General features: G+C 40.6%; 1 protein-coding gene across 1 annotated transcript; it reads left to right on the forward strand.

Annotated features, from left to right (window-relative positions):
* Nucleotides 1-4,838: 4,838 nt before the first annotated feature.
* Nucleotides 4,839-20,634, forward strand: apcdd1l (adenomatosis polyposis coli down-regulated 1-like). The gene is made up of 4 exons (XM_020629423.3): nt 4,839-5,385; nt 15,682-15,865; nt 17,328-17,847; nt 18,192-20,634. The coding sequence occupies exons 1-4, from the start codon at nt 5,301-5,303 to the stop codon at nt 18,957-18,959; spliced, it is 1,557 nt and encodes a 518-aa protein (XP_020485079.1). The 5' UTR covers nt 4,839-5,300; the 3' UTR covers nt 18,960-20,634.
* Nucleotides 20,635-21,813: the final 1,179 nt, after the last annotated feature.

The following is a 21,813-nucleotide window of genomic DNA, read 5'->3' on the forward strand; positions in this document are numbered from 1 at the left end:
CACACAATCGTCAAACAGCGGAAGATGGAAGTCTGTTTGGTAGAGAGGCAAGTGAACAGAACAATAAAGACCAAAAAATAAATAAAACCAAGGGAAAAACAGAGAAGCAGATTTTATTTCTTTCTTTTTCTCGTCTTTAAAGTCGATCTTGAGCTCTGAGCAAGCTTTTGCTGCAACGTGGGGAAAGGTGAAAGATGCCCTCCAGTTTGCAGAGACAGTTGCTCTAACCTGCGATTGGTTGGACTTCACAGGCCACGGAGTAACAATAAAATATCTTTCTTTATATTGAATTTAGTCATTCCAGCTGCTGTAAAGAGAGCTAATAGAATTGCTGAGTTTGTTTGAAAATTATACATTAAAATATAAAATAAATATTCATGACGGATTAGTGGATGCTGTTTTTAAAATCAGGTCTCTCTAAAATATTTAAAGATGCACGTTTACTTTAATCCCCACTGGGGGCGCTATTTGCTTGTTGGGGTTCAAACCGACCCAGACTGACCAGCATGAATGAATCCAGTCTGAAGTTCTGTGTGAGTATTCAGTCCATGGGCTCGTATATGTTTGATTTTCAAGTCATGTGTGTGTGTGAGAGTGTGTGTATGTGGACGGGTAGGATAAATGCCCAAGTAAACACACGCCACACATGTAGCCCTCCGTAGTCGATCGTTCCTGCTCGGTGGAGAAGTATTAGTTTCAGGATTGAGAAATTTTGATTAGAAAATAGTGTGTTTTCCTGTGTGTGTGTGCCAACAGGCTGCGCCCAGTATGTGTGGGAGTGTGTGTATGAACGTGTGGTGTGTGTGTGTGTGTGTCTGTGTGTGTGTGTGTGTGTGTGTGTGTGTGTGTGTGTGTGTGTGTGTGTGTGTGTGTGTGTGTGTGTGTGTGTGTGTGTCTTGTTGGGGGTGGATGTATGGGTCTGTGTATTAGTAACAGGAAATGGAAAAAGGTGGTGACGGTGAGATTAAAAAATTGTGTATGCATACATTCAAGGTTACTGTACATCTGAGTGAATTTGATGATGTTTTTGATGTGTGTGTGGGTGTGTGTGTATGTGTGTGTGTATGTGTGTTTGTGCATTCCTGAGAGGACCCTGAATGGATCAAAGTCGCTGACACCCCAGGCAGTGTCGTCCTGAGGGAGCCAGCTGTCAGATCTGGGATCAGAGATCAGCAGCGTCCGTCCTCCCTCCTCTGCGCTCTCTGTGGGGTCTGTCACAGCAAGTTAGCACTTAGCCAGAGGCTACGATCGACAATCAGATTAGCCACGCCCAAAATAATGACTGTGAGGAGTGGACTGTCCACAAAGAGAAGCAAAAGCAGGAGTGCTGTGGGTTTTTTTTATTTGCTGTGCTGAATGATAACAGACCCATCAAAATGAGATGAGGAAACTTTTAAACCAGAATATCTTAACAAGTGAACAAGTGGTTAGATAAATCTTTGTTGCTCTTATTTTTAGAGGCAAGTAAATGTTGGCCTTTTTCTGTCTATTACATTTATGTATAACTCAATTGAATTGGCATATATGTTCTAGGTTTTTCAGAAAGCCTCAACAAGCAGCAATGAAGTGTTTATTTCAGCCAACCAGTCAGGGAGGAAATATTGTAACCCTTTATTACATGTTTATTATCTTAATTTAAAGGTTTCATATCAACCTAGCATTGAACATATCAGTAAAACAACATATTCTTGTTTTCCTTAAAAGTTCAACTTACTGAACTATATCATTATTCCACTCCTGAGGTTATAACGAGGCACCAAAAGCATTAGCTTAAAACACTTGTGAGGAGCTTTCATATGGTTATAAAATGGACTTAATTTGATACTGATGCCTCCATATGACCAACAACAGCAAACAAGGCCATCAGGGACAAGAGTGACGATTTCTAAAAAGTAATTAATGCCTGTAGACGCTGCATGGGGCATGTGTCAGATGAGACAATTTCCAATAAGCTGCAGGAATAACATTTGTTGACATTTTTCAAACCGAATATTCTGTCTTGAAAGAAAGCACAATACGATTTTTCTTTTTGTCAGAAAACACTACATACGCATTTACAGGAGACAAGATCAGTAGGGGGTAAAGGGAACCACTTTTTCCACAGTGGTGCCAAAATCCCCACAAACCAGAAGTTTCCTACAGAAGCTTTTAAGACTGAGGTCTTTGCCAGTCAACATAATATAAAAAGCAGAAATATCGACTGTAACAGGGCCAAAAACTGTATATAGACACAGTTGATGCTAATAATATTGTTTTATGTGGAGAATTATCACAAAGAAGGTTAATTTGGATAATGAACAGGCTTTGCAGCCCCATTGGCTGGTCCTTGAAGCACCCAGGTTGGTAAATACTAGACTAAGTTTATTTTGGAGGTCACACTGAAGGCGGACACATCAATAACTTCTGGAAGAATATTGCAAAGGGTTTATCCTCCATAGGTTTAAATAACATCTAACCTTGGGGAGTGAAATGTTATTACAGATAAAAACAGAAGCAGAAGCTGAATGATATTTTAATACCAACCATAGTGTTTCATGACCTTGACAACACGGCATAAGGACTGTGAGAAACTCTGCGAGTGCTTTGAACATACGCAGATTTAGGCAAACTGACAATTGGCAAAGAAATGTTAATATAAGCAAGATGATGCATGACAGATCTGCCATATAAAACACAACACTGGTGGTAAAATTACTCGGCTCGATTGCACTGGCCATGTGTGTGAGTAATGGTGTCAGGGATGTACGCAGCCCGACTGTGTGCCAGGCCTCCGGTCAGCCCACCCGTCCTACATGTGCTGCCAACTCTAGCTTGGCAGGAGCTTTGAAACCGTCTTTACCTCTGCAGCGGTCAGCAGTGTCAACAGCTCCGTCAGACCACATGTAGCTGATGAATCAGTGTGACTGCAGCGTCTGTGTGTGTGAGAGAGAGCTTTTCGAATGGGGCATGATCAAGGTTTGTGCAAACTGTGTGTGTGTGTGTGTGTGCAGCTGCTGTAGATATGAGATTACTCATTTCTTCTACTAAATTTCTTGCCGTTTAAACAGTTGGTTCACCCCAAATATTAAAAGAAACATACTTTCCCACTCAGGTCTCTGGTGGTATTAGGTCATGCTGATAGCTTAAGTTGTGACTGTAAAAGTGTTGATGTTCATCTATGATATTTCTGCCTCCACTCTAAAATGACTGAGGTAGCTGGAGTTTTATTTGTGGATCTCGTAGCATTAAAAAGTCAATAGCGGAATATTTCCCAGACAAAGTTTCCCATTACTTTGAATAAGCCACAAAGCTCACTGTCAACAGTGTTCATTGGGACTATTGCTTTGGTATTTGGTAGAGCCATGGTTCCAATGAAAACTCTCAACAGTGAAGTCTGTGAATTATCCACAGTTACCAAGTGACATTTAAACATGTTGACATTACATTATTTTTCTATATCCAATCTCATTTTGTATTTAGGCAGACCACACCTATCTACCCTGGAAAATGTTCGGATTGAACCATTCAAACTCTGCACAATAGTTAAGGGAAGTTTCAACTTCTATTTAATAATTTAAGATCATCTTGGATGTGCCGAACCCAAGGTGGGCCTGGCATCTCCACCTTCATCCTGTGACCCCGAGACATATGTATACCCTGGTATAGTTTTGATGTCCCGCCCCTTCTGATACCCACAATACACATTGAAGTTACAGATAAAACAGCAAAGATCCCTCAGGTCTGAACAGTCAACCGCAGAACAAATTCTTGTGCCATTATGAAGCAGACACTCACAGTCATGTAAGATCAATGACTCGCGTGTTGATAGTGTTAGATATTCTTTCCTTATACTTTTACTCATCATACAGCGAGGAGCCACTTTTGTTAGAAAAAAAAGAAGGACTTGAACACAAATGGGCAATAATGATAACTCACTATCGCAACAGAAAATGTGCCCAATGTCCCATCTGTTAGCAACAAGGAGACATATTTAAGGCCTATACCGCAACCAGCCAGCAAAAATCATGGCGAGAGAGTGAATTACATTACGTAAGCGAAATGCCAATTCTTGCAGAATTGTGCTGAGTGTGCAGAGGCTAACGTTCTCATAGCGGCAGGGTTTGAATCTGACCAGTGGCTGCTTTGCCACATGTCATTTCCCTCTCTTTCTCTCCCTGGTTCTCTATTCTATCCACTGTCCTATCAAATAAATGCATAAAGGCCCAAAAATATAATTTTTTAATAAAACATAAAACCTACTCAGAACACATAAAAAGATACACTTTGAGTCACTGGAGGGTATATTTCTTCTGTTTAGAAGTCACTAATAAACTCCCCTATAACCTCCAGCTCCTGTGCAAAAGCCATCACGTCCCAGATCCCAGATCTTTTAAAGCTAAACATTTGTAATTTTTCTTTAGTTTAAGCAGAAAACAACTTAATGAACATGGGAAACTCAAAGAAAAATACATATCTGCATTGCTGTCACAATAGAGTGACATTAAGAAATCACATTTCCATGTGGACCCCAGGAAGAAGAATTGTTACTGCGGTACCAACGAATGGGGATCCAAGGTAAATAAATAATTTAAATAAATATGCCTCCACAATCAGATGTTTGGAAGCTCTGTGGCTACCCTTACCTCCTACCGGCACCCTTTTGCACCTTGCTCTAAAAGCCCCTAAGAGTCTTCACTTTAGGAAGTTTAGAGTTCAAACCCCCTCCTCCACACACGCACACGCACACACACCGACACACACACATTCTCTGCCCTCTCTCCCTCCCTCTGTTTCTCTCCGTCCTCTCAGCTCAAAAATATAAGAGCAAGATAGAAGTGCACACACACAAAGTCCTCCTCTCAAGAACGCACACACTCACTGCACATGCATGGAGTGGAACTGATCCACAGGGCTGCACAGTAGTGAGGCAACAGTGTATGATCCAGGGGAGGGGGTTGGAGAGAGAGAGAGAGAGAGAGAGAGAGAGAGAGAGAGAGAAAGAGCACTGACTCTCCCTCTTGCAAACTTTAGGAGAGCAGCAGTGAGGGGAAGTTGCATGAAGCGTGTGGTTCCAACTGAGGACTTTCCTATCAGACCATGGAGACCAAGAAGTGGAGGTAGAGGAAGAGGAAGAAGAAGAAGAGAAACAAAATCCTACTGGCTGAACAGGAGATCAGAGTTTCATTGAGGGATTACTGGACTCTTCATTTATGTGCACATGTCATGGTGATCTCCTACATGAGCGTCTCTCGTTGACAGGAGCTCCTCTGTGTCTTGGATTTCTCTGGGATCAAAGTTTGTTTTCCAAGAGGACAGTGTGAATGAAGTGTGCGGAAGCAGGAAACATGTCAAACGGACGTTTCAGTCACCTGTTGAAGGGAGTTTGGCTGCTGTGGCTGTGGCAAGGTGAGTCCATGCTCTGTCTGCAGGATGGAAGTTTTTCCTCCTTTGAGTCTCACAGCTGTTTAAACAACTTTTTGAATATATGAAGCTCTTCCTGTATTACACCTATAAATGCAAAGTTTTTGAAAGGATCCATTTTTGAAAGGAAATATTTGAAAGGTAAATGTTTGTTCAAGTTGGAGTACAGGATGCTGGCATAATTACTGTCTTTAGGTTAAAAAAAATGGCAAAAGAAAATTGTAATTTACTTTTAAAATAATTATTGTTTTTCTCTTTTTTTTGTTTATGCACTTTTTATTGGATTTAAAACATAAAAATAGTTGTAAGCAACGGACCATACGACGAAGATTTCATTCACAAATAATATTATTTCAAAGGAAAAAACTTGACCTGTGCCTTTATTTAAACAAAATTAACCTAAAAGATAATGATGATCTGTAAGAGAATTAAACATAAAAAGCATTAAAAACTTGCGTTCCGCACTTGAAGATTATTGCAGATTTCCCCCCTTTAATCCAAAGCTCTTCCAGTGTGTAAAAAAACCCGAGATAAACGCTCTCTCATGTGAGAAATCAGCTGAAAACTTGTGGATTTAGCTTAAAGAACACATGGTGGGACACCGAGACAAAAAAAGGAAGGGATTATCAAGGACAAAAAGTCATAATTACCAGGAAGTTATTAAGTAATTTGTCCCGATTTAAATGATTTTACAAGGTTCAACATGTGGATCAGCACTTTGAAAAACAAAAACACAACCTATGCTGAGGTTACAGACGTATGAATAGCTGGTCTGTACCCCCCCCCCCCCCCCTCCTCCTCTGAGTGTCTTCAAAGCGTCAGTGGGATCTGTGGACGCTGGAGGAGTCTTAAAAGGAGCTCTGGCTGGTGCCTTTAAACAATGGTTCCCTAGGAGCAGGGAAGCGTGGCCCTGGAACTAATGTTGCCATTATGTTAATGGTTAGAATAACAGGAGACAGCCATTACTGACCTTACCTCAGGCTGCTGCTCTGAGATGGTTGTCCAGCAGCCGCAGCCAGGATCGCGGAAGCGCAGCGTTTTGGCCTTCAGGGTTTGTTAGGGTGACGGGTGGCCGGAGACAGACAGGAGGAGGCATCTGCCCAGACCTAATCATCATCTAGCAACCCTCGCCAAACCCCCTCAAACCCCCTCCCTCTCTTTCTCCATCCCTGAAGCTGCTTCAACGGCTGACCGGTATCTGTGAATTGTTTTCTTTTTCACAGCTCAAGTCTAGTAGAGGAGACAGGCGAGGTTGAGTCATTGAACCTCAACAGATGCTGAATGGAGCTGAGCAGTTCCTCTACATAAACAGAGCTGAAAACTAGACATAATACCAAATTAAAACAGACAATTAACATTTATTTCCCCCATGATTTCTGACAGGTGTAATCGGATTTCTGAGGGAGAATGCTCCCCAAGCCGTTGTGTTTTAAACTGATGATGAGGATGTGAATCAAAAAAAGGTTGATTCCTCATGTCTTTGAACCTAAACTTTGACGCTAAAGCTACAAACACTCGTTTGTTGGAGCCGTGCCTGTCTTGATGAAGTGTTAGAGAAAGATGAAAGAGACGACTTTGCTGAACCTGAACAGAGGAGACCACAGTGAATATTTGGAAAGAGTCTGGTGGATCCTCGGACGCAAGAATTTCCTGTTTTGTCCCAAGTTTCCTGAACTTAATTGAACTGAACTGGCTGGGAATGTTTTGCAATCCAAAAGTCGAACATCTTTGATATGTCTTGAGACAGACAAAACCCTTCATCATATTCAGAAAAATTAAACCTTGGATGCAAGTGTTCCTGTTTTGGGCCTTTGAAAGTCCAATTTGAAAATCCTGTTTGAAACAGCCACTGACCGGATCTCCGTAGACGTCTCCAAACCGAGCCTTTGGTTTAGGGTGAATTTGGTGTAATCGCAGCTTGAAAACATCAGCGGACCATCAACTCTTTTTGTACACTATCTACATCTCTAGTGTCTTGTCTCTCCATCAAGAAAAAACACCACAATGCACGACAGGGGCTATTACAATCAGGATCATCTCCAGTGTTTGACAGAACATAAAACCAAATAAAATCTACCTCACATCCATCCGACCAAATTACAAAAGACACGAACAGGGAAAAAAGCATGACATGGTGCAATAGGTGAATGTGATATTGTTGATTTTCCAGCTCTTTTCTTTATAACACAGGTGTGAGGTGCAGCAGGACGATGTGTGTTGCTGCTTTTTGAAGCCTCTAACCACAGTGGAGCTGGCAGCAGCGTCCGCTGGGCAAACCCCTGTAGATCCCTTGTCTAAATAAACGAGGCGGCTGGATTAAGCAGCTTACTCTGTGATGAAAAGACAACAGTAGTCATGCATGGTCTGCCCCAGGGACAGAGAGGGGGGACTCCTGGTCATGGAGACCGCTATGAGATGTTAGGGTTAAAGCCCAGGGAAAAAAAAGGGAAAGGAGGGACTCAGGGTTAGAATAACACAACAGACCTCATGTTCTTTGAAAAACCTCTAAATCAACCTGACCGCAGCCTGACTTGGGGACAAGGGTGGACGGATCGAAAAGAGAGCAAAACAGGGAACTGCAGCAGGAAGGCCTAAAAATGAAGTTTGGAAATACTTTGCATATTTTCTGTAAGCTGTCATCAGTCCATGAAAGTGAAGGGAGGTCAAATATTACATTAAATAACAACTTGTTTGACAGTTTTAATTGTTAATAACTTGATATTGTGATCATAATTTGATCATTACATAACAGTATGGAATCCCAGCCACACTATTATATTCTTGTAGTTTTGTAGTTGACATGTTTTGTGACTTCAGGCTCTGTTAGCTTAAGCAACAACAATAATGGCAGAAACTTTCCGTCTGTGACATTAAAATAAACCTGTTCACAATCCACCAGATGTTAAGAATTCACCTTAAAGAGGTGTCACATCTTGGGATGAATCTTTGGACTTATTTGAGAATGTTAAGAAAGGAGAAACATCTTTCGTTTTGTCATGCAGGTGTGAATATGTTTTTTAAGTTTTGAAAATTCATAAATTCAGGCTGAAAGTCGTAGAGAAACTGTTTTTTGCTTCCTCTTTGTTTTGGTTGGGTAGTTGAGCAAACTTTTTGAATAGTCATGATGAAATTTAGCATCACTAGTAGAAGAAAATTCCACAATCTACAGTAAATGGGAAGAGTGGACCTAAGAAGGCTTTTACTTTATGAATGAGCTGTCCTTGCTTTTAACAATGAATATGTTCATCCTGTGTTGTGCATGCCTTCCTCAGAAAAGAAAATCAAGAGGAATCTGTAAAAATGAAAACTGTGACAAACATGTCGCAGGTCAAAAATTCTGAGAAGTCTTAATATGAGAAAAAATTGTTCACACAACACTTTTTGTGTTTGTTATTTGGACCCTTGGCAAAGAAGCTTTTGCGTCTCTAAAAGTTCAATAGTTTTGGCCCTGATGGCCGTCATTTCATCACTTATTGAAATTAAACAATCAGAGACGTTTAGAGAAGAAAAAAGGTTGAAGTTTACAGCATGCATGATACTTGAATTGAAGTGAAAAAACAAAACAGTCTTGCGTTGAAAGCGTCGTGAGCCAGAAAAAGTTGGGAATCACAGTCTTATAACACCTTTCCAAGATCTGGAGGACAGCTCAGAAACTCAACAGTAGCTGAAAAAGCAGCTGTGAACTGAGATTAATGTGAAGCAGTCAACTAAATATGTGGAATGAGCAGAATCTCCACAGAGCTACTGTATCATCGCACACAAAGAAAAACACGCTCTCACACACATGCACCTCACTAATCTTGTCATGAAGAAGCGTCATTCCACCCTTATTCAGCCCCTCAACTTCATTCACCTCATCAAACACAGACAGACAAGGAGGGAGAGGAAAAAAAGTCAGGAAAAGAAAGTAAAGAAAGGAAGGAATCTGAAATCCATCCACATGAAATGAGCCGTAAACATCACAGCTTTTTCATCAGAGGAGGGGGGCAGCAATCAGAGGAGGGGGAGGAGGACCAAGAGGGTACGGGCACTTCAGGGACAGTTTGGAGAGTGCTGTCCTGCACGATTTAGACACAAGACAGTGACAGAGGCTGTATGAGACACAGGGGGTGACAATAGGGTAAGGATGTAAAATAGAAAGAAAGAAGGAAACACATGAGGAAGTAGTTTAAATACTTGAACATGGAGGGATAATTCTTGGTTTGCCATCTTTTCAGCGCACCAACAACATTTATTTTAATTTCACAGCCTTAACTTTCGCAGTTTTAATGACTGTCTGTTAAAATCGTCGATAGAAGGAACTACGAAGCAGACAAAGACGTCTCTCTCTAATTAGAAATTACCTAAAAGTCAAGCCCTCGATTCCCCCTGCAAACTCTAAATCAAACCTTCCTGGATGTGGTTCTTGTTTTTGCAGGACAGCTCCAAATAAAGAAGCACATAAAACTGTATTTTTACTGAGGTTCTGCGGATGAGACTTGAGAGAGGAGAGCGACGGCTGCCAAACCCTAATCATAAATGCAAACAAACAAACACAGTGTAGCATGGAGGTCTTTTATAAATGGTGTCCCTTCTGTGCTGTAAAGCATCAATGTGGGCTCTGTGTTTTTGTGTTTTTGAGAACGTGCATGCATGCATGTGTGGGCAGTATAATATTGAAGCTCAAAGACAGGTAGATTACTTTGGCTGGTCATCAGTCGGCTGAAGCGAAGGCTGGTGGTGGCGACAGACTGTCAGTCCAGACCACACGCAGAACACAGGCCGCTGCACTGACCCCTTGTGGGAGAACAGGGACACTGCAGGAGGACAAACTGGAAATACATTCTGTTTGTGCATTTCTGTTATTTAAGATCTTGGGTGTGTTGTTCAGGTGCTTTTTTGTCAAGTATATCAGCAGAGCAGAAAGGGGGAAAAAAATGAAGAAATGGCTTAAAATCATTATAGCCTCATCTCAACTCAAGCACGCCTTTTAAGTAAGACTTCAACCCGAATTGATTAATCTAAGTTGCCCTTATTCAATGTATAAATTGCCCTGGTCCATTTGAGCAAAATAAGATTGCATTTGGTTGTAACCTCTCTGGTGTTGTAGCTTTGTTATAGCAATCAAAACAATATGTGCAGCTTAAATGTTGGTTGTGTCTCAAAGGATTTCAAACAGCAGTCAGGTGTGCATAAGACCAATGAGACAGTTTTCTTGTGTAATAATTTCTCCTGGTCTTACTGGCTGTTAAGAATCCTGATCTCTTGTGCATTCAATTGAACCAACCTGGGATCAAATCCATTTTCCGAGTTTTATTGAAAAACATGTGTAAATGTTTATTTGCCGCTAATATGAAACTTCAGACACTGAAATAATAAACTCCAGTGAGTGTCCTCTAGAGTGATGTTGAGCTGCAGCAGAGCGCAAATCCAGAAAAGAAGAACACTTTCAGTTAAACTTTTCATTCCCTCTCAAACTTGTTTTTTTGTGTGCACAAATTAGGGAAATGAGGACCGTGGATGTTGTAATTGATCCTGTCAAACTGGAATCATATTACAAACATATGCAGTAATGGTAGGATGAAGATGAGGAGGATTTTTTTTTTTGCCAGCAATCGGTTTCCCTTTTCACATGTGCATCCCTCTGTTATCAAAAGACAAACCTGAAATATATAACCGTAACCTCTAACCTCGGAGGAGCCAGTACAGTGATGAGATTTTATTGAATTATTCACATGCTACATATTGACCATGAAGTCACTGATGTTTGTGACATGTTTGGATTTATTTAAAACTTGAGTCAAACCCGATTGGATTAAATGTTTGTTTTTACACTTGATGAGGTGAATAGTTTGTCAGTTAGAATAAAAACCCTCACAAATGTCTGTGATCCTTACTGGTTTTGCAATGAGGCTTTATAACTGACATCCACATGATTTCAACAAAACATTTGGAATTTTTTACACACAGTAAATGTAGTTTGACTGCTAGTTTATTATGTACATCTAGCTAAAACTAATGAAGTCCAATACACCAGTGCTTCAATAAATCTTACCTTAATGAAGGTTATAAAGTTGTGTTTGTTAAGATTGTTTAAAGACATGTTTACTGTCTACTGGAGGCTCCTGCTAACATTCTGGTGTGTTAAACTGTGAGTATCCATCAGTGTGTTCACACATGTACAAAACTCAGGCATGTGTATTAACAGCTTTTGATTATTGTGAAGGTGGGCTTTCAAATGGGAACATGTGGGTCGTGGTAGCCTAGTGTAAAGTGTGTGCACGGAGAGCGGGCTGTTCAGACCGGTCCAGTTGCTCCTTTCCAGCATGTCGCTCATCACTCTCTCTCCCAGGTTTCTGACTCTATACACTGTCTCATCTCCAGAATAAAGGCATAAAGAGCCCCCAAAAGATCTTACAAAAACAAATTCAACACATTTTCTCAGTCTCTACATTGGTTTGATAATAAATCAGTCCATGACTCAGTATTAAGCACATTTGCATGGAGACAGTTTTGATAACTTAAACAATCCAACATAAACCTCAAAAGTTACTAACTGCATGGTTAATAAATGAATCTGACAGTGAGCTTTATTGGTAAAAACACATTATGTGTCTCTCTGAAGGTTGCACTCAACTGTTAGGCTGCGGTACAGACTGAATCAGGGAGACGTTTAAGGCCCCATAGTGGAAAAATAAATCAGTGGGAACTATTTCAGGGTTAAACTAATCATATCTGACTGCATGTGTAGGAAGTGAATGAACTAAAACAGTCCCCCATCTCCTCCAAATTGAAATGGGGGTCGAATATTTTCATATGTATTACAACATCTCCTCACTTGTGGTTGGAATAGGCCCTTTGTAGAAGAAAACCATGATGAGCAATTTTGTTTTACTAAGCTCTGCTGTTATGAGCACTGTTTTCGTAAATGCAACCATATGCCCGACTGGAACGAGATCCAAGAGAGGGGAGGGGGGATGAATGACAAGTGACCTCAAAAAACACTGTATAGAAATGCTTTGGCAAAAACAGAAACTGGAATATGGCAGCCAAATGACTCCACAACACATACAGGACTCTGCCTTTTGCCTCATTGTCCATTCAGAGTTCTGTATGGGAGGAAGCGCTCAGGCAACATGTTGCTCGCAGCTACAAAGGCTAGATGACACGAAGCAGACCGACGGGATGACTTGTGAGATAGAGTGAAAATTAATTAATCCTGATTAGTTTTGTTCCGCGAGCACTCCTGTGGGAGCTCAGCTGGTTCCAGCTGACCGGATTCCCTCGCCAGCTGCAGTGACATGGAGCATAAACAAACGCATCACCGCGTAGGGGAAAATTGCAAACATGTTTCATTGCCTGTGACAGGAAGAAAAAGTATTAATCATATCAAAGAATTGACAGACTGCTGGAAGAAGGGGAAATGCGCCTTGAGCTTGAATCTTGTTTATACAGTTCAAACAGTCCAAATAAATGGATGTGTTTGTGTGTGTGTGTGTGTGTGTGTGTGTGTGTGTGTGTGTGTGTGTGTGTGTGTGTGTGTGTGTGTGTGCGTGTGTGTGTGTGTGTGTGTGTGTCAGGTGAAAGGATGTTGGGAAATGGCTGAGCTGCACATGTCTGTGGTTGTGATGAACATATGGTAAGCAGAGACCAAGGAACAAAAATATCCTCTCTCTGACACTAACAAGATTAATAAACACCTATCACTCTGCAGCAATCTTGGAGCCCTTTGCAGAAGAAAAACATTCAACAATCAGAATCCAAGACTTCCCTTTTAAAGTAAGAATTTCCTTCAGCTCTATCTGGTCAGTCGTAAAAGAGCAAACTGACCCGGGGCTCAACTGGAAAATCAACAGGTGATGTTCTCCCAAAGTGCATGCAAAGTCAAACGAAAGAAAAGTGCTGCGAGACTTTGCTTGTAAAGCTGTCAAACCACAGATGACCGAGAGGAAAGCTGAGACGTGAGAGAAAGAATGTGAGACCTCTGAGGATTAAAAGGAAAGAGGGAATAGAAGGGAAATACAGGAAAAAAGCAGACTGGATACAGCGACTTGAAAGAAGAAAATTGAACATTTTCTGAAATATTCTTCTGGCAGACATCTAGATCGTTAGATTTAAACCCCTCTCATATTTGTCTGTTGAAAATAATGCTACAGTCAGCAGTTTAATGTAGTAAAAAAATGTGTTCCCTCTGAAGGTAACCAAGTCCACCTACCATCAGACGTGGAAAAATAGACTCATTATTTATCAAAGAAGAACTGAAGGTTGAAGTTAAAAAGTAAAGAATTTTGAAAAATAGTCTCTGATGCACATTTCTACCTGAATTTCAGAAGTATGAACAATTGATTTGAGATTATGTTCAAATCAGTGGGATGGGAAATATCTTCTTTTACAGACTCTGCTCAAACATCAGCAGCAATGTTGACCATCATAGACATCACGATCGCCTCTAGATGTCTCCTTTTATGGTCTATTAGCATCTTCATACATCTTTGACATTTTTTCATGTTGATCACGACACAAAGGGACTGTTACTGTCTCGTCCCCTTAAGGTTGAAAAAAGACTTGATGTTGGGAAAGTGGTGTGCAATAATGCAAAAATAATAACAATGATGATGATATATATTTTTTTCAAATATGTAAAAGCAAAGCAGCGTATTCAAAGTATTGAGTCTGTTTTTTAAATAATGGGGAGTAGAAAGAACATATCTTTGTCTTGAAATCCCGGAGGTTAGAGTAAAAAGTTGTCAGAAAAATCAATCAACAGAAACTTAGTTTTTGTACTTAGCTTGTTTCTACTAGGGATGTTCCTGGTGACTAATTTCACTGTCGACTCTACTCAAATTTAAATTCAGACTAGTTTTTGTAAAAAAGACATTCAGAAAGCAGTCAAAATAGAGCACAACTCTTTTTACACAGCTTAACAAGGGACCACATGGATAAACACTGTAGTACTGGTTTGTGAGTGAGGCTAACTTTAGCAGTGCTAGCACCATCAGGCTTCCTTTCCTCCTTGCAGGTTAACGCCCACATGCCTGTGATAGTATCACCATGCTTCAGTCGATGTGCCAGTTTAACTTGACACAGCATACATACACCTTTATCTTCATTTTCTAGATCAAAACACTGCCAAACCTCTCCGCGCAGCAAGATGCCATCGTTCTGTGCTGGTTTACAGCCAGGTAGAGCTTTATGGCAGTATTACAGTAACCTCATATACATGCTTTATTTAGTTTTTAGTTTAATCTGCTCAAAAACCACGATAAAAAACAAATAAGTAAGATAACTGTGAGAGGAAAACAAGAGGAAAAGTCTGAGAGAAAACAGGAAATCAAGGTGCAAGTTAGAACTCATCACCACTGATTATGTACATTTGTTTGGGACAAATGAAGCTGAAGCTATCACTTCACACACACACGTTGCCAGGACAGACCCCAGAAGGTTTTCAGCCATGAGGGTGTCATCAGAAAAACTCCTTCTCCTCTCTTTCAACTGAAAGCAGAACAGAGCACTTGGTCTTAGCGTGTTGACAACACATGCACCTCTGTGCAGCAACATGTAGAAAGAGAAGAAGGTGTAGTTATGACCATTGACAGGCAGACAGATTGCAAGTCAAATCAATAAACATTACAGAGTGAATAATGCTTTCACTGAGATTAACCTAAACGCCATAGTTTAGGGGAAAACTCAAGCGAGAACATTAATCACTGTAAGTGTCTTTTAAATCATATTATCAACAGATGTGTTTGGCTCGAATAGCCTGCTGCTGTCAGTGACCCTCTTGTTGTGGTATCTTGATGATAGCAATGCATATACACAAAAAAATGAACACATCTGCAGGCGCTGATGTGCACAAATACCCAACAATCTCCTTCACATACCCCTCCTGACCAAAAGACACGGCCATGTTGTTGCAGCTGCAGGCTGATTGAAGTAACAAGCCAAAACTGTCCGCATCCAGGCCAACATCCTGATTCCCAGCTATGTATGGTTTCTATAGCACCCGCTTTCCACTCATTACATGGAAAATAAAACAAAATTGTAGCTTGCAGTCAACCAGAATTGTAGTTTGAGGTAACAGGGAGAATATATAAATATTCCCTTATGGCTGTTATCTGTTCGCTTCACTTTCTGAAAGAGGAGGCCGATAATCAACTCTGCAATGTAGTCAAAATAGTGTTCCCATTTCCTTAATCCACACATAATCAGTCTGGAACTTTAATGGAGCCTCTGTGTTGATCTGATTGCATATTAACGTGTGCTTTACTTATTATGTTTTCTGACTTTTTTCTGCCTCTGTAGTTGTGTTTGTGGCTGGAACTGGAGGTAAACTATGGGAGGTGCCCACAACTTCCTTTACCTCTTCCTCAAACCACAGTGAGAGCATGCAGTGGGAGCACGAGTGTCAGTACCGCCACCTACAGGACAGAGTGAAAATTACAGCAGACATCCCCCCGAGACTTGATGGCACATGGGTGTCAACAAGGTAAAATCTTCAACTAAATAGTGTTGCAAGTTGAAAGGGATTGTATTAAAGGTCAAAGGGAATAATTCAATCACGCTTTGAATCTTGAATACTGAAAGCAGCACTAAACATTTTTTTCTTCTCATGTATAAAAAATAGATTTTCCTGTTTTTACATTTTCTGCCAATCATTTTAAAAAGCTGTATTTTAGTATTTTATATTAAGTAACTGTATTTTCTTTTCCTACAAAGCGTTTCAAATGTCTGATGACTCATCCTGCACTCAGGGTTGTTGACAATTTGTTTTTGACAAATTAAAAAGCTTTGTTGAAGCTAACGATCCAATCAAAATCATGCCGATGTTATGTCCCGCCTTCTATTTTGGGATTGATTCTATCCTGTTTCAGGAAATTTCATTGGAAATATTTCAAGATGTGGAAGTTAGATACTCTCGAAGTTCAGATTCATGGGGACTTAAATAGGTGTTGCTCTAAGTTCCACTCACCTTTATCATGGTTTATGGCTTTTTTCAGTTCATTGTTTATTTTTTTGTCTCGGCCGTTTCGATATCAGGGACCAATAGGCAGCTGTTCTCATAACAACAACTCTATGTAAACCCTTTGTAGGCGACCTGATAGACACCATTCACAGGTGCTGTGACAATGCCGACTTAGTGTATTATTTTGCAATAGGTGGAGACAAAAACAAAAGTATCACAGAGTGAATCGAACTTACATACACAACTCCAAAGTGATGCAATTGTAGGCTGCTAGGCTGGACAGCTATTAACAACCATCTTCAATTGGCTGGTAATTCATTATATTGAATACAAAGTTTTCACAACAAGTCTTATAACCTAACCCCATCTTTAATACTGATGCCTCATCAAGTTCAGAAAGTTTGTAGGCAGCCATGTTGGTTTGAAACAAACATGCCTCAGCGACACTCCACTGTAAGGTCAGTCATCATATTAGACCTGCTGCATATCAGATAAACTGTTGTGATTGGCCTGACCAAATTCAGGCTAGATAGATATCTGCCTGATTATGAGGGGGGCCAAAACATCTCTAAAGCAAATAAACATGAGCTTGTACATTTGTCTGGTTGTTGCCGAACATCTGTTAATGCAGGTTTGATTATAAAGTCAACAACATGAAGGATTTGGATCCTGTTATATAAATATGAATGTCATAACTATGAAAAAATGTTCACCATGAAACCTGACAGTTTTGTTGCTTTCTGCCCCGAAAGATTTAAGTTTGAATTGCCAATAAAAACTAAAAATGTGCCCTTATAAAGTCAAGACTTGAATTGTCTAAAACGACTTGATTGACTGGATTGAGATTTACCCACAAAACAAAGACTGTTCTGAATAAAATGTCAGAACACCAATGTTTGCTCACTACTGCCTGAAATGTAAACATGACACACATCATTGCTAAAATGATTACCCTGTGTTAACCCTCACATTGTTCTGTGTTCAGGTGTGAAGTTCGCCCTGGTCCAGAGTTCCTGACCCGCTCCTACACCTTCCAACCCAGCCGTCACTTCCAAGCGCTGCAGCATTACTACACAGACAGCAGCTGTGCAGACCCTGCATACTCCCTGATGATCAGGGGAAGGCTGCGCCTGCGTCAGGCCTCCTGGATCACACGAGGGGCCACAGAAGCAGAACATCATATCAGTAAGGTGGGCATTGTGGTCCACAGCCCGGTAGCAAAGCAGAGGCTGGCCTCAAGGCTGCCTCAGGCCTGCGTGGGTCCAACCCTGAGTCGAGTGTTGCCGGGGAAGCTGTTTGAAATGTACAACACCCGGGCAGGGAGGGGATGCCTGGCAGCCCTGGGTTTCTCTATGTTGGAGATGGAACTGATTCGGGTGGAGACGCAGCACCACAGCCATGGAGGAAAAGTCCAGGAGCTATTTTTAGGGGACATTCACACTGACTGGACTCAGAGGACTCTTCACAGACCTACAGGGTACCAACAGCCACTGCAGAACGCCATGGTGAGACATAACTGTGCATTCTTTCAGCTATAGTTCATCAGAAAGTTAACTAGATTCATTGTGTGAAAAGGCAAAAACTAAAAATGTCTTGAGTTGTTGGTTGCTATGTAAATGAGCTCTGTGTTTTCATAGCCTTTGGATAGTAAGTAAGTGTGATTCATTATCAGAAATGTCCAACAGGAAAGATCACAAACAAGAGCAACCACAAAATGGACAGTTTCAGATTTTTTAAAAAAGTTTTAATTTTGGACTGTTTCCGAAACAAAACAAGCACTTTTGAGGGATTAACCACACTTTTATATATGATATAACAAACAATTAATAAACTTATTTGTTGTTTGCAGCATCACATCCACCCCTGCCCTGTATGTGCCCTGGTGTACCGCTCCTCGGAGCAGCGCCCCCCGGGATTGCCCCGTAGCCCTGCAGCTCAACTGTCTTTATCGGGCCGCTGGGTCAGCCAGGGCTGTGAAACTCGTCCTAATATCCTCTTCCTCACCCGGGACTTTACCTTTAATCCTGACCAGCATGCATGGGAAGGCGTCTACCGTCACTTCTCTGACCCCATCTGCACTAAGCCCACATTCACACTGAGGGCCTTGGGCCACTACGCACAGGGAAACCCCTCAGTGAAGATCTCAGGGGCCACCGAGTTTGTCTTCAAGGTCACCCAGGTCTTAGTCACAGCTGAAGAGGAGTCCACAGCAAAGTTGCTGAACGGGACAAGGCCGGGAAAGTGTGGTCCAGTGGGAGGCTGGGAGGTTGGGGTGGAGCAGGACCTGAATCCAACAGCTGGATGCAACCTGCTGGGCATCAAGCTGCCACACAAAGAGTATGAGCTCTTCAAGACTGAGCTGGACCACAGGAAACACCCGTTGCTTTTCATCGGAGAGAGACCGACCGATGGGTCAAGTCCAGACCGACCACAGAGGAGACCCACGTCCTTTCAGGCTCCCATGGTGGTTTGTGGTGGTGAGGAGACCCATCCCTCACATCGTTATGGCTTTAACAGCAAGCAAGTTCAGTCAGCAGCCAGTGGGACAGGCAGACTGGCACAGCTGGTGTTATTGGTGCTGGGATGTATGCTGTTCAGCTGGTTGTGTTGTTTTTAGAGACTTTGCTCCAGAATCAAATCTGTTACACAGCTGAAGTCATTGATGGACATTCATTTCTGGCAGCTGTCTTTCACTTTTCTTCCATATGATGATGAACACATGCGTGATAGTCAGAAAAAAATCATGAGACACCCAGGAGGGCTGGATAATGTTTGGAAATCTGGCTCTCAGATGCTGCCTGTAACATCACTTTAATGACTCTTAACTTCAACTGCATTTCTACCTAAAACTAATCTGTATATAATCCAACGATTCATAAATGTGCCGTCACTTCAGCATGTAAAATATATATTATTGTAAACCCTGTTTCTTTTGTATAATGATCAGATGTTCTCATTTATCAGATTTATTTGTTTTTAATACTCTTGGGTTCGGTTGCTTCTTCATCAAAACTGAAAGCTGCGGACTTTCCAGCAAACATCACTCAAGACTTTATTTTTAACCAAGATGCAGTATAACTAATGCACTTTGTACAGAACAATGTCTCCTAACAAACTGGAAAGAAAGATGGAAAGTACAAACATTTGTATTAAGCCTTCTAATAGCTGTCATCTTCTTTGGTCGGATGCCACTGTAGTGAAGTGTTGCCTTGTCTCTATTGTCTTTCAAAGCTTGTGCAGTTTTATGATTTTCTTTCAGCAGTAAATCCTACAATTCAGGCGAGTGCTGCACAAGGTAAAAAAAAAATAGAAAAATGATGTGAAGGAATCAGGTGCTCTTCAAGGATAAGGGACAGAGGTCAAGTTGCATGTGAATAAAAAATTACTGACCAGGTTATTTGGTTTATTCAAATTAATTTTATGGTGTAAAAAAAGTCTGCGGCACTCTGATACAGTATAAAAATCATTTATTAATAGGGATGTGTCTACACGTTAAACTCAACTAAGTCTTCACCAGGACATAATGGACAATTAAAAAACAGGACGCAGCCATCTTAAAGAAAGGACACAAGTCAAACATCCCTTCATGTAGTTTACAGATGTCATAATATAGCAGAAACAAATCCTGCCAGTATACAAAGGAGGATATATCAAATAAAGTGTGTGTAACCAAATAAAGACATGTCTATATCACAAAATTGATCAATTTTACCTCAAGGCCAGCAGACGACATAGCATGACATCATAAAAATAAAGTATATAGTATAAACAAGATATAAAAGCAGCCATGTCTAAAGTGCCTCAGATTTTCAGTTGCACACTGCAGACTTTTTTCACCATGAACTTTTTTTTTGCAAATAACCTGAACAGACATTTTTTATTTATTTGCAAATCATAAGAATATTTATTATAACAATTTATACTTAACTTTTTGATAAAAGGAATATTTTGATCCAATATTTCAGTTACTTTTGCCATTTAAACAGTGATTTTTTTTCTATGATTATTAAAAATGGCTTTTCATAACATTGTGTGGTTTATGAGTCATTAAAATAACAGAGTTTCCTGCTTTGCTAGCCGCTGGCTGAACATAGCGGTCAAAAAGCTCCACCAGCACTTTTAACTGTATTAGACCAAAGCTTGTAATCAAAGTCATCAAGGAACGCACAGCAAGCATCATCTGAACTTAAAGACCTTTTAGATCAGCTGTTAGTATGCTATGACACTCACAACAGGGATGCCAACATGACCTTTTTTGTTGTTGCTGTTTTTCATAGCTGCATGATATGTTTTACAAAATCAAAAAACTTAAATAATTTAATTTAATATATTCTATTCTATTCCTAGTTGAGACAACAACTTCACCTTGGTAACATGTTCATATGAGTGTTTTGTTTTGTTTGCTTGTTTTGCATGTTTTGGCAAGGCAACCCATTCAATTGTTATTTTAATATTTTAGCAGAAACAGATGTCATTGTCAAGTTGGTGCTTCCAGAAAAATCAAGTACAGTCAGTTGGATTATCCTCTATGAACCAGGAATGTCTTCTAAAAGTTTCACGACAATCCATTAAATAGTTGTTGCCAAAAGTAGTGGAGAGACACCAACCCACTGCTACAAGTAAAACATTTTACAAGTGGTGTGTCCCAAAGCTGCTGTTTTCTCTTAAGTACCACACAGAAAGTTGTGATTGTAGCATCAGCTGGATTTCATCCTCTCGCCCCTGCTCATACTGTGGTCTGATTCAAAGCCCAGATAGTGGGTGAGCGTACAGCCGTATGATAAATAACTGTCATATGGTTCACACATTACACAAGACATTCCAGTACACGTCCAACCGCAGAAAACACACACAGAGGGATATCAGATTGGATGCACAGAGTATCGTAAAAAAAAACACACACACACACACAGAGCTGTAAGCCAAAATAAATAGATTTCGCTCCAACAATATATGAGCCGAGAGCAGAGCAGCAGTTAAAAGAGACAACAGAGAAATATATATAGCCCCAGATTTTCAATGTTATGACTGAAGCAAGTGAAGCATTTTGCTACACTGAGAAAACCCTTCAATTTCAATTCAGGCAATTTAACTCAGTTTAGTACAGGTATCACTCCTGATACTCACCTGTGTCACAACTTTTACATGCAAACATGTTTGTTAGTTAGCTGGTTGGTTGGTTGGTTGGTTGGTGAGTTGGTTTGCTGGTTAGTTGGTTGGTTTGTTTGCTGGTTAGTTTGCTGGTTGGTTTGCTGGTTAGTTGGTTGGCTGGTTAGTTAGTTAGCTAAATGGTTGGTTGGTTGTTTGGTTGGTTAGCGGGTTAGTTAGCTGGTTGGTAACTCTCAATAAGATCTGATCAAACTACACCTACACAGTTCTATTAAAAACCTAATGTCAGCTAAATTCTACATTTGGCCTGGATATAGTTTTTGTCTTTTTGCTCACAACCAGCAAGGATTTTTAAGTTTTAA

Source organism: Labrus bergylta, chromosome 5 (genome assembly GCF_963930695.1).
Source record: "Labrus bergylta chromosome 5, fLabBer1.1, whole genome shotgun sequence".
In the NCBI taxonomy this organism is placed as follows: domain Eukaryota; kingdom Metazoa; phylum Chordata; class Actinopteri; order Labriformes; family Labridae; genus Labrus; species Labrus bergylta.

What these genes read in the sequence shown, in the direction of transcription:
- apcdd1l (XM_020629423.3), top strand. Translation starts at nt 5,301, where the DNA reads ATGAAGTGTGCGGAAGCAGGAAACATGTCAAACGGACGTTTCAGTCAC. An exon ending in GGCACATGGGTGTCAACAAG is followed by an intron (nt 15,866 to 17,327) that starts GTAAAATCTTCA and finishes TTCTGTGTTCAG; the next exon opens with GTGTGAAGTTCGCCCTGGTC. An exon ending in AGCCACTGCAGAACGCCATG is followed by an intron (nt 17,848 to 18,191) that starts GTGAGACATAAC and finishes TGTTGTTTGCAG; the next exon opens with CATCACATCCACCCCTGCCC.